The following is a 15,962-nucleotide window of genomic DNA, read 5'->3' on the forward strand; positions in this document are numbered from 1 at the left end:
GTTTGCTCAGCGACTGGACGTATTTTTATTTTCAGCCTCCCCTGGAAATCAAATATATTCAACATTATTCGAAAGAATATCGTTTATATCTGACGATATTATGCCTGTAGTATTTTTTTGTGCAAACAACATGTATTTGACAAGGCACAAGCATATCGTGCTTGTTGAAGAAGCACCGAGAATTTCTCGTAATGCGTCAAAGTCAGAATTAACTCTAAATCCTCAAAAACCAAATCCAATAATACTTACGTTATCATAATGAATGGTTTTGTCTTATTTAACTCTGATTAAATCAAATCTATAATATGGATCTTACTTTCAAAATAATATGGAAGCCCTTACAAAGGTTCATTAATTGGCAAACATATGAAGATATTTTAAACAAAATTATTAACAAGTTTCAGCAAAAAATCATAGCAATCCACAATAACATTTTTGTTTTTTGCTTGACAATTTTTTTCATTTCCTTACAACTATATTCGCTGTATTACGAAGACACCTATTATACGTTTATTATGGTAAAGCTTAGAATAATAATATATCATCTAACAATTTTGTAATGTAAAAAGAGATTCTGAATGAAATGAATGAATGGATAAACAAAAAATTCACAAGCATTCGCAGGCTCTTATTCTTCTATAAATATATATATATATATACTTAGGAATTTACTCTTTCGATACTATCCGGTCCGGTCACGATTATTTGATGAATATCGAAGATAAAATTAAATAAATATCCGTTGCCAAAATTTACAATTCTTGTTGAGTAATTTATGATAATCATATTTATGAGGTAGACTTTCAATCACCATCAACAGCAGCATTGCATTTTTTCCTCGATTGCACACGTATAGAAATGTACGAACAAAAGTGTACCACTGCAATACGAATAGTACCGCTGCAGTACGAATAGAAGTGTACCGCTGAAATGTACGAATAGAAGAGTACCGCTGCAATCATAGACGACGAGAGACCTGCGGTTCTTACTCCACTGGTACTGTTGCTTTTACCGGCATGTATTCTTTCAAGACATCAGTTTTTATGATGTTCCTAAAGCAGGTATAGAAATTGTTCAAGAATTGGGTTTATTTCAAAATTTTTGGAAAACTTTTACCTTCGAAACATCATATTATGCTCATGGAAGCAAAAACAAATTGACCTATTGGGACGGGGACAATTTAACAACAATACCGCCGATTGTGAATGACTTAGGGGTAAGCGGGGTAAGACCGCCCCCTTAAGCGATTCTGTTTATAGAAAAAAAAGTTGAGGCTGCAATTTCATTTTTCTTTGCTAAGAGGTTCTTCTATTCAATACCCGCATTTAAAAAATATGAACAGAAAATATTTTTGTTTATTTTCCAACTTTTTTTTCAGTTTAAAAAATTCATTGAAAATGTGCAGATCTTTTTCATGCGGGTTAAGCCCGCCCACCAGCGGGGTAAGATCGCCCACCATTTTTTGAGGATAACAAATATTTTTAGGGCCAGACGGGTGATTTTATCAATATAGTGTCTTTGACAAAGTTGTAGATGGTATTTTTTTTCTTTTTTATTAAATTTACACTGTGAAAATGAAAAGTTTTTTTTTTCTAAGTTTTAACTTTTTTTGTTTTTTGATTATTCAAGTTCAAATCAATGTGTTAAGGTAACTTTTTGTGGTTTTCAAAATAAATAGATATTTCAGAATTGGGGTTTTTCAAGATATTCAATTTATAATAAACCTGTCTTTAAGTTAAAAATAGAAACTCATTAAACCTGTCTGTATGACTTTTTAAAGACTTATTATGTATAGAGTAATAATAATAATAATTATTTTTTTATGAATATTTTCAATGTTTCTGTTTTTTTTTTTTTTGAAGAACAAAATTACCAACGACTCTATACATCAAACAAACCGCCCAAAAAACATTCTTTACAAAATTTAAGCTATTAATATTTCTTTTACTCCATGATCCAACAGCCATCAAATTTTAGCTTACCTTTTGTAGATTTTGCAGGCAAAAACATGATTTTTTTAATAAATTAGGTAAACAAAAATTTAGTTCCATTTTTATATTTTTTTTAAATTTTCTACAGTGTATACTTTTTTCGGAAGTAAAAACTACTATTTTAAACTCTGCGGGAGACGTCATATCGATCAAACAAACCGTCCTGGCTCTAAAATTGTTTTTGTTCATTAATACCATTTTTACACAAGTTGACTTTTTCAGAAATTAGTCGCTGTAAAAAAATATTACTAGAAAAGTTTCAACCAAATCGATAATGGTCGATTAACATCGTTTTCTTATGTGGCTTGAAATTGCTTCACTGACCCTGTAAATATTCCCTTTGTAGTGTCGAGGCATTTGGGTCTTGAAGTAAAACAACAAGCAGTTGTATACGTGGCGGTTTTACCCCCTGTATAGTGGGCGACGTTACCCCCAGTGGAACATTTTCATATTCCATCGAAAAAGTAGTCAAAATGTCAAGATTACTCACGGCCTTCGATATTTCCGAAAGAAGACAGATTCAGGCAAGCGGTTAGACGTATATTCACGAATAAAACAATAGATTTTCAGACAGAAAAACCTTAAGTCCCGTTGCCGCAAAACAATAGCGCTTTGACTGATTGCCAGCTGAAAGGTTGTTTTTGATTATTTCTGTGACCGTTCGCGCACTATCAAAAAAGAAAGGGGTGCAAGTGTTATGTAATTATACTGTAATAGACATGTTAAAGAAATTTTTCAAATATTATATAACTTGGTACTAAAACTACGGGGGCGGTCTTACCCAACTGGGCGGTCTTACCCTGTTTACCCCTATATATGGGTCATTCCATACGAAGTGATCACGAAAAAGCACAAACTTGGAAAAGACCATCAAAGATTTTGGGAGAATTATTCATCTACTGGCACTTTGGAAAACTCCCAAATTTGGTGTCGATTGGAATACCCTCCGCTCTGCGGGACCCCCCTGTTTATTGCAAAGTCACGCATTTTTTGTCAAAAATCTCTTTTTTTTCTTACAATTCATAGACGTAAGACGTCCGAAAAAACAGTTATAGATGATTTTTGAAGAAAATAAACCAAGAAATCCAGAAAAAATATAAGTTTTGACCGGAAGTATTGCCAGATAAATTATTATTGTATTTGAAAACTAAATGTACATTTTTCGGCAAATGCAGCCATTTTGATTTTAAATTTGATAATATCATCGTGTTCCTCGGAAACTTTCACATAAGAAACAACTATCATTCCGGGGTAATATGAGCCAATCTCAGGATATAACATTTTTACGAAAAAGTTGTAAATTTGCTAATTATTTTATTTTATAATTTATAGACGTAAGACATCCGAAAAATGGTGATAGGTGAATTTTGAAGAAAATAAACCAAGGAATCTAGGAAAAATATTGTTTTTGCTTGAAAGTGTTGCCAGATAGATTATTTTTCTTTTTTAAAACTAAATTTACATTTTTCGGCAAATGCAGTCATTTTTATTTTAAATTTGATAATTTCATCGGGTTCCTTGGAAAATTTCACATAAGAAACAACTATCATCCCGAGGTAGTATGAGCCAATCTCGAGATATAGCATTCTAACGAAAATAAATAGTTCTGAATTTCGTAATTAATTTTTCGTAAGAATGTTATATCTCAAGATTGGCTCATATTACCACGGGGTGGTAAGTGCTTCTTACGTAAAATTTTCCGACAAATACGATGAAACCATCAAATTTAAAATAAAATTAGCTGCATTGGCCGAAAATGCAAATTTAATTTTAAAATTCAAAAAAGCTCTCTGGCAACACTTCCGGTCAAAAACAATATTTTTTTCTGGATTCCTTGGTTTATTTTCTTCCAAATATACCTATCACTATTTTTCGAGTGTCTTACGTCTATAAATTATAAAATAAAATAACTACGAAGTTCACAACATTTTTCGTAAAAATGTAATATCTCGAGAATAGCTCATATTACCTCGGGATGATAGTTGTTTCTTATGTGAAATTTTCCAAGGAACACGATGAAATTATCAAATTTAAACTCAAAATGGCTGCATTTGCCGAAAAATGTAAATTTAGTTTTCAAATACAAAAATAATTTATCTGACAACACTTCCGGTCAAAACTTATATTTTTTCTGGATTTCTTGGTTTCTTTTCTTCCAAAATCATCTATCAGTATTTTTCGGACATCTTACGTCTATGAACTGTAAGAAAAAAAAAGAGATTTTTGACAAAAATTGCGTGACTTTGCAATAAAGAGGGGGTCCTAGAGAGCGGGGGGTATTCTAATCGACACCAAAATTGGGATTTTTCCAAAGATGAATAATTCCCCCAACTTTGAGCAAAATCTGTGATGGTCGTGTCCAAATGGCATGCACACTTCGTATGGAATGACCCATATGTGATTTCAACATTACTCAAAACATGAAAACCCCACCCATCAGCAGCTTTGGTGTTCATGAAACAGTACTTTGCTATCAACAGCATAGCTCATGCGCATCACTGGGAATGAAATTAGGGAGTTTGCTGTATGTAAAGCATAAACAGAAGATATTAGCGAAGCAGGTCATTCAACATCTTTCTTATCTTAACATTGTTGAGGAAAATTTGTTTCATAAGATATTTTTAATCGTTAAAAGCTTCGAAAATATCATATTAGGTAAATAATGATTTAGAGTTCTGCAAAGCAGATAGTGTATGTAGTTAAAAAAGGGTATTTTGTTAATAACAAAACATAGAAGCCATTCTGTGAATGTGAATGCTGTACTATATTGATACTATTATCTATTCATATTTCTGAGTTCACTAGCTTTTAGTGAACTAAAATCGTTACAGTCATAAGAAATATATTTGAATATAATTGAAATTACCAAAGAGAAAACTCTAGTGTAAAAGGAATATTAATAAAAAAATACAATCAAGTTAACTAGATCTACCATGCATGTGATATCTCTCATTACTGAGGAGATGTTAATATTTTGCAATATTGAGCTGTTGTAAGGAAATAAGACGTCGATTAAGTTCGGTGCTTCACTATAAACCTTAATTAAATTTAAGTATCTTAAAATATTACAAACTAAAATGACAGTCAATAACAATCGATTTTTTTCTTCCAGTGGAAATTAATTTTCTGAACAAAAGCTATGGTTTGTGGACATTTTGGTGTATTTTTAAAGTTTAAGATTTAATGATAAAATAACAAAATTAGGAATCATACGCATACATAAGTCGGAGCTGCTAAATACTGTTTCAAAAAACCCCATTACTTTGAGCAAGATTTGAAAGAGTGCTAAATTTTTGTCTGAAATATGCGTGCGAAAAACATGTTATCGTTACTTTTGTTTAATTGTGTGTACTTTTCATCTCTTTGACGTTTGAAAAGTAGACTAATGACAATTAGCATAGGATGGCCGATTTCGAACCGGTTTAATGAGAACAGCTAAAGCAGCAGCAGCAGTGGTTTTGATCATTCTTTAGTAAAACACAAATTGTCTCATGATCTGTAATTTTCAATTGAACTCTATAAAGGAATGAACATTACTAAAATTCGAAAACACATAATTAATTGATGAACGGGAGTATCTCGAAATTCTGTACATTCACAATTGTTTCTGATAGCATTGAAAAAATCCATGAATTGTTGTGATTGATTTGAATTTGATCCATTGAGACAATCAATATCAAAATTACAGCAATTACGTTTAACATATTAAGATTAAAATCGCTCGTCGTTTCAATTCGAAGAATAGTAGGTACACAATCCCAAAAACTTCCACCCCCTTGCCTCTTTCAAATGATATTCATAGGCACCTATTCTTTTCAACAGTTTTGTTTAATCGAATTTTAATTTTGATTGTAAATAGCCATCTCATCAGTAGGTAGTATATAAAGAACAAAAGCACTTTTTTTTGGTTTATCGTGTTATGTACAAAAAGTTTTTTTTTGCTTCAGATTGTATGTTAATTGATGAAAATATATCTTTGAATAACGGCTCAATAATATATTAATCGTTTCCGTAGGTATCCACAGAACCTAAATATGAAGTTTGTGTTTGAGCTACAGCTGTTTTTACAGCTTCTCTATGTAGCTTCACAGAAAACTGCAAATGAATACCCGTCATTCTTTAATATCGGAGGCGTACTGAGTAATAATGATAGCGAGACCCATTTTTCCATGGTTATAGCAGTAAGTTATAAATATTGGTTGTAACTTAGCTATATTGATCAAACTTTAAATTTTTCAGCATCTTAATTTTGATCAACAATATGTTCCCAGAGGTGTTACGTATTACGACAAAACTATACGAATTGATAAAAATCCGATCAAAACAGCTCTAGATGTTTGTAAGCATTTGATATCAAGACGAGTAAGTGTTTTAAAGTGTTTTTCTTACTACAAGTATATTTTTTGTTTGTATTTTGTTTTCATTCCTCAGCTGAATTTAATGTTTGACATGTAATCCTTCGCGCTAACTTAATGCTGGCTTCGAAACGATTGTTTGTACGAGTGATCATAAGGTGTTAAAAGTGATCGAAAATTTGAAGTTTCCTATGACAAACACAAATCCGGGGGCGATTTTCGGCTTTTGAGTGTGTTTTAAGCCGCTGATTTAGCAGATGATTTATTTCATCTTTTTCGAGGATTCTGGAATGTTTTACATGTAATATTTTGTTTTAACCTATATAAAAATTTACATGTTGTGGTTTACCACAGAACAGCAAAATCATACAAGATCATTTGCAAATACGGAAAAAAATTATCAACCATTTTTTTATTTGAATGTAACCTATGCCTTGTTTACACTATACCGGATATCATATGATATCAGTGCGTCAGTGATGGGAAATATCGCCCAAAACGGACATCGATAACAATCGATAATTCCGGGGCTTTTATCGATATTATTGATAAGTATCGATAATTTGACAGCTAACGTTTGCGGTAAAAAAATTTTTTCAGATGGCGATGAAAAAAAAAACTATTTCAGATGGTGATGAAAAAAAACTATGACAGATAATTGAGTTGAATAAATTTCCCATGGAAAGTCATCATGTTAGCTTCATCAAAAAAAAAATATTACGTCCTTGCGTGCAGCCTTCCGGCAGTTAACCGGAACATTCGCCATGGCTCTTTCTTCGTTTTTTTTTATTAATTCCTCCTCCGTTTTCGCGACAAAATTGTTGGAATAGGTCTTGCGCTTCAAGTTTGTCCAGAAATTCTCGATGGGAAGTAGGTGGGGGACATTGAGCGGATTCGCCGACTTCGGTACCACATCGATATTCAGCCGCTCCATCTTCTCCAACGATCGCTTCGAGTAGTTGACCGACGTCAAATTTGACCAGAACACCGTGTCTTCGCGCTTATGGTATTTCTTGATGAACGTCGCAACTTCTGTCAGGCACTTCGTACTATAAATTTCCCCGTTCACGGCCAGCCCGGAGCGAAAGAAGAGCAACTTTAACATCCCTTTCTCGCTGATTGTCAGCCACAGCCGCACCTTCTTTGGGAGCTTGGTCTGTGAAATAAACTTTATCTCGGTGCTCACTTCCTTCGTGGGGGAGGTAAAATACGAAGAGCCCTGCTAGTCGTTGCCATCCAGGGTGAGATAGGTCTAGTCGTCCAATACCACTGCCGCGTCGCGATTCGCCGGGAAAATCGACTTGACCATCTTATTCAACCGCTGTCGCTGCGTCATTGCCTGCAGCTCCGAGACCAGTAGACGGGACTGCCGCTTCCTGCATGTATGTCCATGTTCTCTAGATACTTTTTCACTGTTTTAGAGCATACCCCAACCTCTCGGCCAAGTGCACGCAGCGATTTAGCCACTTTTCCCTCGGTCTTCCTCTTCAGCATCCTTTGAAGCTTCTTGTCGCGCAGGGTCGTTGGTCGTCCGGAACCGGGCTTTCTTTCGATGCTCTGATCGTTGTCCAATAGTGTCAAGATGTTGTAGATGCCAGAACCGGCATACCCGGCGTCCACAAAGTGCCGCACGATGTCCGTTTTTGACGCGGCGGGGTACCGTTCTTTGAACGCGCACACTTTTGAACGGAGTAGCTTGACTTTTTTCGTCATCACAGTTAGAGTTTGACTGATAGAGCTGTCAAATTTTTTTTGCTAACTCATGGGTTACTATGATTGATGATGCATGAGTAGTTTCATCAGTGCGATTAAAGGTAAACCTATGAAAAATCGGCAATTTTTGTCCATTTTTTACCGCAAACGTTAATCGACAAATGCAATTTTGCTATATAAATTTGTGTAAAAACAGAGACAGTGATGGCCCAAACAGAATGGATACGTTTGCGTTGCGTTGACGTCAATGTGACAGTAAATGTATGGGCTAACTGTCAAATTGCCGCAAACGCAGCCGCAACGTATCCATTGTGTTAAGGCCTTGAATGACAAATTTTACGATACTGCGAATGAAAATTCAAACAACCGGACGAGTTAAACAGTTTATTTTGGAGAGTCTTCGGGTTTTACGCCGGCAGTGTTTTCTACGGAGTAGTTTCAGCCGAAGTTCATTTTGAAGGTTGTATAATTAGGGAAATAATTGAAGCAGGCAAAATTCTGTCAATTTTTGAATGGCCAAAACTTCACGAAAAATGAATCAATTCTGACAAAACAGGTTTCATTTTATTGGAAAACTGTCCTAGTTTCCTAGTATTACTTGAGAACTGGACGTGACCAAGGGTCACTGGAAATGTTTCGGATTTCCGGAGTGTGCGCCAAAGTGTACACAGCGATGCAAATCGAGCGAGAAGCAAAACCTTTCTTCTCCTTTCTGCTTGAGAACGAAACATATGTTATGCTTCTCGAGTCTTTGGAGATACTCTTTCTTCTTCATGCATTCCCTTGAGTAGCAGCAAGCACGCACCGACACGAACAAACTCTTTCGTATTGCTACTCAGCTACCGTAAAAGAGTACGCGAGTTCCTGCTAGTGAGTAGCAGTACTCGACTAAAATTGCTCAACTAGGAGTGCTTGAAAAACTGTGCTCGAAAACGAAAATGCTTTCTTCCCGGTTTAGCTTCATGCACCGACAGTGGGGTATCGGACTGCTTCGGTAAGTTTTTTACAGCAGTCTAATGCAAAACCAGCCGAAGCGAACCGCTGCCGAAGTAGTCCGATACCCTATCATTTTTTTCCCTATGCAACCATCGCAAAGCATCTTGAAACAATTGTCTTCGGCTAGTAGTTCTCGCGAGTTGGGGAACAGGTACACACGAGTACACACGAGGAGAGTAGACGGGAGTGCGTGCATATGATCTCGGGAGTAAATGCGAGCAAGAAAGAACGAGAAATAGCTTGAATAGAGAATTCTCTACTGTGTGAAAGCGGCATCACCGAGAGCCTCACATGAGGTGTTGCATGCCGCTTACGAGCGAGACTAACAACACTGAGTGTACATTTTTGCAACGCGTAGAACTTTCCCTAACATTCTATTTCACTTAGGTTTATATGTTGTCAATAAATCATAATTTATTTCGGGTTCATTGGTAGCCAAAGATTGAAAATTCGCCAAGGAATCATCGAGGTATGAATTTATCAAGTATGGGTGTTGATTTTGGCGGTTTTTTCCCTGTTGGGTTCTAATTTTCTTTGAGCTTGCAGCACTCTACACACCTAAAATTTATTGCCAGGTCTCGGTATTTTTTGCCGAGAACGGCACCACTGAGTGCTCGGTTTAAAAAATAATGACAGCTGTCACATTTTTTCGTAAATCTCGGTTCAACCTAACTGAAATTTCAGCACAAAATATCCGTAATCTCGGCAGTAGTAGCTCGGTATTATTTTATGCCAAGATTTCAGTAAGGTTGAACCGAGATTTACGAAAAAATATGACAGCTGTCATTATTTTTTTAACCGAGCACTCAGTGGTGCCGTTCTCGGCAAAAATTACCGAAACCCGGCAATAAATTTTAGGTGTGTAGCAGAATTTAATCGAACATTGTGGGTGTGCAGGTCTTGTTAAACCAAGCAACTTTGCAAACTTGCGTTTGAAAATTTATCTGGATTAACATTTAAAAAGGTCAGATTATTTTCAAGCGGATTTTCTCTAAAAGGTTATTTATGCAGATTTTCAAACCAACGTGATTTTTTACGCGAATTTTTGAATTAAAGCAGTTTATCAAACGGATTTCTGAATTAACATGGTTTTTGCCTTTCTCCTAGAAAGGTATAACAATCACTTGCAAATGCGAGAGTATAAAAGTGCTCCAAAGGGCCGAATGGCATATATCACTCGACTCAGCTCGGCGAGCTGAGCATTTTCTGTATGTGTGTGTGTATGTGCAGATTTTTATTCTCACTCACTTTTCTCAGAGATGGCTGAACCGATTTTCATGAAATTAATTGCAAATGAAAGGTCTCTTTTTTTCCCATAAGGCCCTATTGAATTTCATTGTAATCGGATTTTTAGTTTAGAGGTTATGTATCGAAATGTAAAAATCATGAAACATCATTATCTCGAAAACTACACAACCGATTTGAAAAAAATTGATTTCAAATGAACGCGCTACCTGAAAAACCCTTAACTTTTGAATTTCATAAAGATTGAACTTGTGGTTCAAAAGTTATGACAAGAAACGTGTTTTGGAGACTACTTAATCTCACTCATGTTTCTCAGAGATGGCTGAACCGATTTTCATAAAATCAGTGTCAAATGGAAGGTCTAGTTGCCTCATAAGACCCTATTGATTTGTTTTGCAATCAGACTATTGCTTTGCCTGTTATGTTTAAAAATGTGAAATCCAGCTATGAAAAGGAACATATTCCGAAGACTACTTGAACTCACTCTTTTTTCTCAGAGATGTCTGACCCGATTTCCACAAAATTAGTGTCAACCAATAAGTCTAGCTGCCTCGTTACACCCTATTGAATTTTACTGTAATCGGACTGTAACTTCGTCTGTAAAGTACCAAAATGTGAAAATCACGAAGCTTCATTATCTCAGAAACTACACAACTGATTTGATCAATATAATTATCAGATGAGCGGACTAGTTAAGGGTTAACTGATGAATTATGATTGAACACGTGGTTTCAAAGTTTGGCTGCCCTACACGTTCCCATTTCATTTGATTATAATTGAACTTAAGCCACCGTTATTTATTAAATTGTTAATAAAACAACGAAAGTCTATTATTTTAAAGATTACATGACTTATTTGAACATAACTAGTGTCATACGAACGAGTCATCTCTCAAAATTACAAATAACAAACTTCATAACAATTTGATATGTGGCTTAAAAGTTATGGAAAGAAAAGGAATTCAAAGGCTATTTAAAACTATACCTGCTTTGATTGATATATGTAGTCTCAACATAATTAAAATGTGGTTTTGTACTATTTGAACGTTCATTGATTCCTTGCTTAAAGTCTGCAAATGCACGACGAATCGGCCATAGGATATGATCAAAGTCAAAAGACAAATCGTTTGAAATGATTGGTTTTATCGAAATGACAACATCCTCGGCTATTGGCTTGTGTACATCGCCCTAATTCTGAATATATTCATATTGGGTGGTATCTGGTCATTTTCAGCAAATTTTCTGGCATCAATCTGACACCGGAAATACTCATATTGGGAGGTGTTTAGTTATTTTGGTTGTTTTCCAGAAACTAACAGTGGTCGTCTTTTAATTCAAAATGGTGTCAAGGGTCAATGTTTGGTTTCTATGCATCATCTCGATTATGTTGAGTATTATTTGGTCATTTTTGACTGTTTCCTAGAAGTTGCCATTTAGCGATTCAAAATGGTGCTTGAGGTCAATCGTTAGCTCATTGCATCATTCTGGTTCCAGAGATACTCATTTTGGATGGTATTAGGTAATTTCAGGCTGTTTTCCACAAACCGGAAGTCGCCATCTTGGATTTCAAAATGGTATTTAAGATAATTTCTGGCCTCTGGGCGTCATTCTGGTTGAAGAAACACCTATATTGGGTGTAATTCGATCATTTTCCGCTGTTTCCCAGGAACCGGAAGTCGCCAACCTAGAATCCAAAATGGGGTCTATGGTCGATTTCAGCTGCTGTGTATCATTCTAGATCCGGAGATACTCATCTTAGACGGAAATCGGTCATTTTTGGCTGTTTTCCAGAAACCACAAGTTGCCATCCTACAATTCATAATGGTGTCTGAAGTCGATTTGTGGCTCCAGTGCATCATTACGATTCCGAAAATACCCATATTGGGTGGTATTTGGTCGTTTGCCGCTGTTTTTCCGAAACCGGAAGTCGCCATCTTAGAATTCAAAATGGTATCTGTGGTCGAATTTAGCTCCTGTGTATCTTTCTTTATCCGGATATTATTATATTGGGTGGAAATCGTCCATTTTTGGCTGTTTTCCAGAAACCGGAAGTTGCCATCTTACAATCCAAAATGTTCCCTGAGTTCGATTATGAAACATATTTGTTACCACTAAAAACATTCACCTGCCAAATATGGTTCCATTAAGTTGACTAGTTCGCGAGATGTGCAGAAATTTGTGCAGAAACATGTGCTTCCATAAGAGGGAAGGGCGTCGAACCATTATGGACATATTCATTACCCATTAAAACATCCACATGCCAAATTCGGTTTCATTTGCTTGGTTTGTTCTTGAGTTGTGCAGAAATGTATGTTTCATTTCTATTGGACCCATACTTTCTAGAAGAGGGGGGGGGGGGGTCTCAACATAGGAACCTTTATCGGGACCAAAAATTTTCATATCATTTTATACAAATTTTCACGTCGATCGGTTCGGTAGTTTTCGAGCCTATATGGATCAAACAGACAGACAGACCAAACTACATTTTTATATGTATATATTACAACATCAATATTTTAGAACATAAAGAGTCAATTTACATTTATTGGATTGAAGCGTTCATGTAAATCTTTTTTTTTTATTCTCGCTTATTTTCTGTCGGTCTAGTTCCGCCACTGTTGTGGCCAATCACCGATGCCCAGGGAGGCGACTCCACACCCAGGACCCTAACTCACGACCCGTTTATTAACGGACCGGCGCCAACGGCTTTACTTCCTCATGCGATGGAAGGCGTGATCGCAGAGATTTTTTGCCTCAGAAAATGTCCCGGTGTCGGCTAGGATTGAATCTAGACCAGTTGGGTTGGTTGTGAGTGGATCACGCCACCTCACAACCATCGACACCTATGTCGGCAGTGGGATTCGAACCCAGGCGTTGAGCGTGGTTGGCGGAGACGTTACCAACCACACTAGGCCCCCGCTCATGTAAATCTATTTTTACAAATAAAAGTTTGAATGAGAAAGGCTGGGTCTGACCGCTAGGTTGATTAATTTAGGTTTTTCACGAGGCATGTATCCCCCGCCTAAGAAAACCCAACTGTATTTGAACCTTTTTCTTATGAATCAATATATTTTAGTAAAAATCATCTGAACTTTCCTTCAAAAATATAAAAAATTGAGTTAAAGATCCTACTCTGATAAAAATATAATTTTAAAAACAAAAAATGATTTTAGAAAATATCGGTGATCTCAGATTTTTTTAAATGAAGTATTTTAGATAGACAATTTAGTTGCCTAAAACGTTCTATGTATTGCAAAAATGTACACTTTGACACACACTCTTGAAATCCGAAAGATTTTCGGTGTAGGTTGGTCACACCAAGTTCCCAAGTAATACTAATATAATACTGTTTTCCAGTGAAATGAAACCGGTTATCAAAATTGATTCATTTTTCGTAAAGTTCTGGCCATTTAAAATTCGAGAGAATTTTATTTATCTCAATTATTTTTTCTACCCCAGGATATTTTTTGGCGCAACAATTTCGTTGATTTGGATTTTTAGTGGAACTAAAAATTGTTTGTTGGGTAACAGATACTTTAAGCATTTTATTACAATTTCGTATTATTGCTTTTTATGAGATGGTGCAAAAAGTTTGGATATTTTTTTAAAGTTCTCCAGTACTAAGTTGTCGAATCATCTGTTCTTAGGAAACTAAAATCTATAAATACCTTATTAGTTACCATTATTTCTCAGAAACTCAGTGACACCCGGGGCTAAAGGTTCGCCCGCACCACCCCCAACAATGCTAAATCTTGTCGAATAGCAGCACCCAACAAATACCTAGCGGCAGAAGCAACTCCTGGGGTAGGGTAGGTGAGGTCTCCTTCTTTTGGGTCTCCTCCAGTAACCAGCCGCACTGACTTGTGTTCACCCGTATAATATCGATAATTATCGCTAACGTCAAAAAATTAACGATAATATCGATGACCATCATTTATCGATAAGTTTCCCATCACTAGTGAGCTGCTCGACAGGTCAGCATGTTTTCGGTTGCTTGTGGACTGGTCTTTGAATGCCTATAGCTTCAAAGTTTGTGTTTTGTCAGTGCGTTTTTTAAAGATTACCTGAAAGTTAGCTTACATCAATCTTTCTCAAGACTACCTATTCGTAATTTGATATTATTTTTCAACTTTTTTCGTATCACCGGAAATGGCAGGACGAAAAAAGAAACCACGCATCGCTACGGGGAGGAACAGAGAGGCATTTCTTTCTGAAACTAGCTTATGCAGTGAAAAAATATTTGATATTCTGCCTGAGCAAGAAGCCGGCGAAATTGAAATGTTCGAAAGTAAAACTATTCAGAGTGAAATTTCTTTGAAAAAGGAGAAAGTTCCACCTAGACCTGTGCGCCGACCATATCACCGGCGGCGGCGGCGGCGTAGAAAACATTTTACCTCGGCGGCGATCGGCCGGCGTGACGCCGTTAGCTTTCATCAGCGGCGGCGGCGTGTATCGGCGTGACACTAATTACCACTTATAAAATATTGCGCATAATGTATGCTTTTGTACTCTCATGTTCGATTTTTTTTAATTGAACGTTCATTAATAAAAATGTATGCGTCAGAGTTGTAAAAATGTCAAAAAAAGAAATAAAATTGGTAAGATATCAAGTAAACAAACAATTGAATAACCAGAAAATAATAAACCAAGCAGAGAAAGTACAAACAAGTGTAAATCCCAAAAAAAAATCATCAACGAGCCCACAACAAAAAATTACATGGAATACTGTTCCCAGAGACGTTCAATTTAGGAAAAAAGATAGATAGTTTTTTGATATGTTGATTTCGATTAACCGTAGACCTTTGGGAAAATTCGATAAATCTTACGTTAGAGAGTCGTTTTTAACTTTCATATATTTTGTTAGGTTACCCATGGAATAACTGAAAAAATGGGAAACTCTTTTCAATCGAATAGAGTTCTTCGGTAAACACCACAGTTTCTTCATTTTCTATTGCGACTTTTGGGATAAAACTGACCAGAGGTGAAGCATTAAATCCTCCTCGGGTAATTGTGATTGTGACGCGGTGTTGGTAGGAGCAACGAGGTTTTCGCTAAGACTCCTCCCTCTTGACAAAATAGGTCTTTCTTATAATAAAACTGTTCTGAGGTATATTAATCCTCTCCAGGGAATTGTAATTGGCGGTATGGGCACGAGGAACGAGGTTTCGATAAGGTTCCTTCATCTTGACATAATGGCCAGAGGGGAACGTTAGGTGTAGTCTCACTCCTGGAAATTGTAATTTGGCAATATTGGTAGAATAGTAAGAGGCTCGTTATAGTAGAGCAGTAAGCTTGAAACGAAAGGGTAAACTCTCTCACACAAGCACGGATATGAATGAAAAGCGTACATTTACTGCCAATAATATGAAGTGCGGAGTACAGAAAGCACCTGGCCAATGTCACAATAGATCAAATGTCTCTGGTCGCAGTGATGAGTCCGCACAGAGGAAAAAAAATAAAAATTAACGAGAAATCAACAAAAAATGTAGTCGTGCTTGAAAATGTTGACGAAAAAACTATCTACAAAAATGTCTGTTTCAGCGCAATATGATCAACTATTTAATTTGCGCAAAACTTTCAGTGAATTCCCGCATTTTGATCTCCAAAAAAAAACTTTGTATTTTAAAGAAAACTACCAAATAATTAATGAAAAATCACTAGTC

At 36.1% G+C, this 15,962-nt stretch overlaps 1 protein-coding gene across 3 annotated transcripts in view; it reads left to right on the forward strand.

Annotated features, from left to right (window-relative positions):
- The first annotated feature begins 4,488 nt into the window (after nucleotides 1-4,488).
- The window catches only part of LOC129727207 (glutamate [NMDA] receptor subunit 1-like), a 476,845-nt gene continuing 465,371 nt past the window's right edge, over nucleotides 4,489-15,962 (forward strand). For 2 of the 3 annotated variants that reach the window (XR_008728508.1, XM_055684780.1), the window contains exons 1-3: nucleotides 4,489-4,646; nucleotides 6,007-6,172; nucleotides 6,231-6,353. Coding sequence is in view for 2 of the 3 variants with exons in the window: in XM_055684780.1 (XP_055540755.1) it covers nucleotides 6,026-6,172; nucleotides 6,231-6,353 (270 nt within the window). In the remaining variant the exon portion in view is untranslated. Of the gene's footprint in view, nucleotides 4,647-5,103; nucleotides 5,134-6,006; nucleotides 6,173-6,230; nucleotides 6,354-15,962 lie in introns of all 3 variants that reach the window. The other variant, XM_055684781.1, reaches the window with a different exon arrangement.

This window comes from Wyeomyia smithii, chromosome 3 (genome assembly GCF_029784165.1).
Source record: "Wyeomyia smithii strain HCP4-BCI-WySm-NY-G18 chromosome 3, ASM2978416v1, whole genome shotgun sequence".
Taxonomy (NCBI): domain Eukaryota; kingdom Metazoa; phylum Arthropoda; class Insecta; order Diptera; family Culicidae; genus Wyeomyia; species Wyeomyia smithii.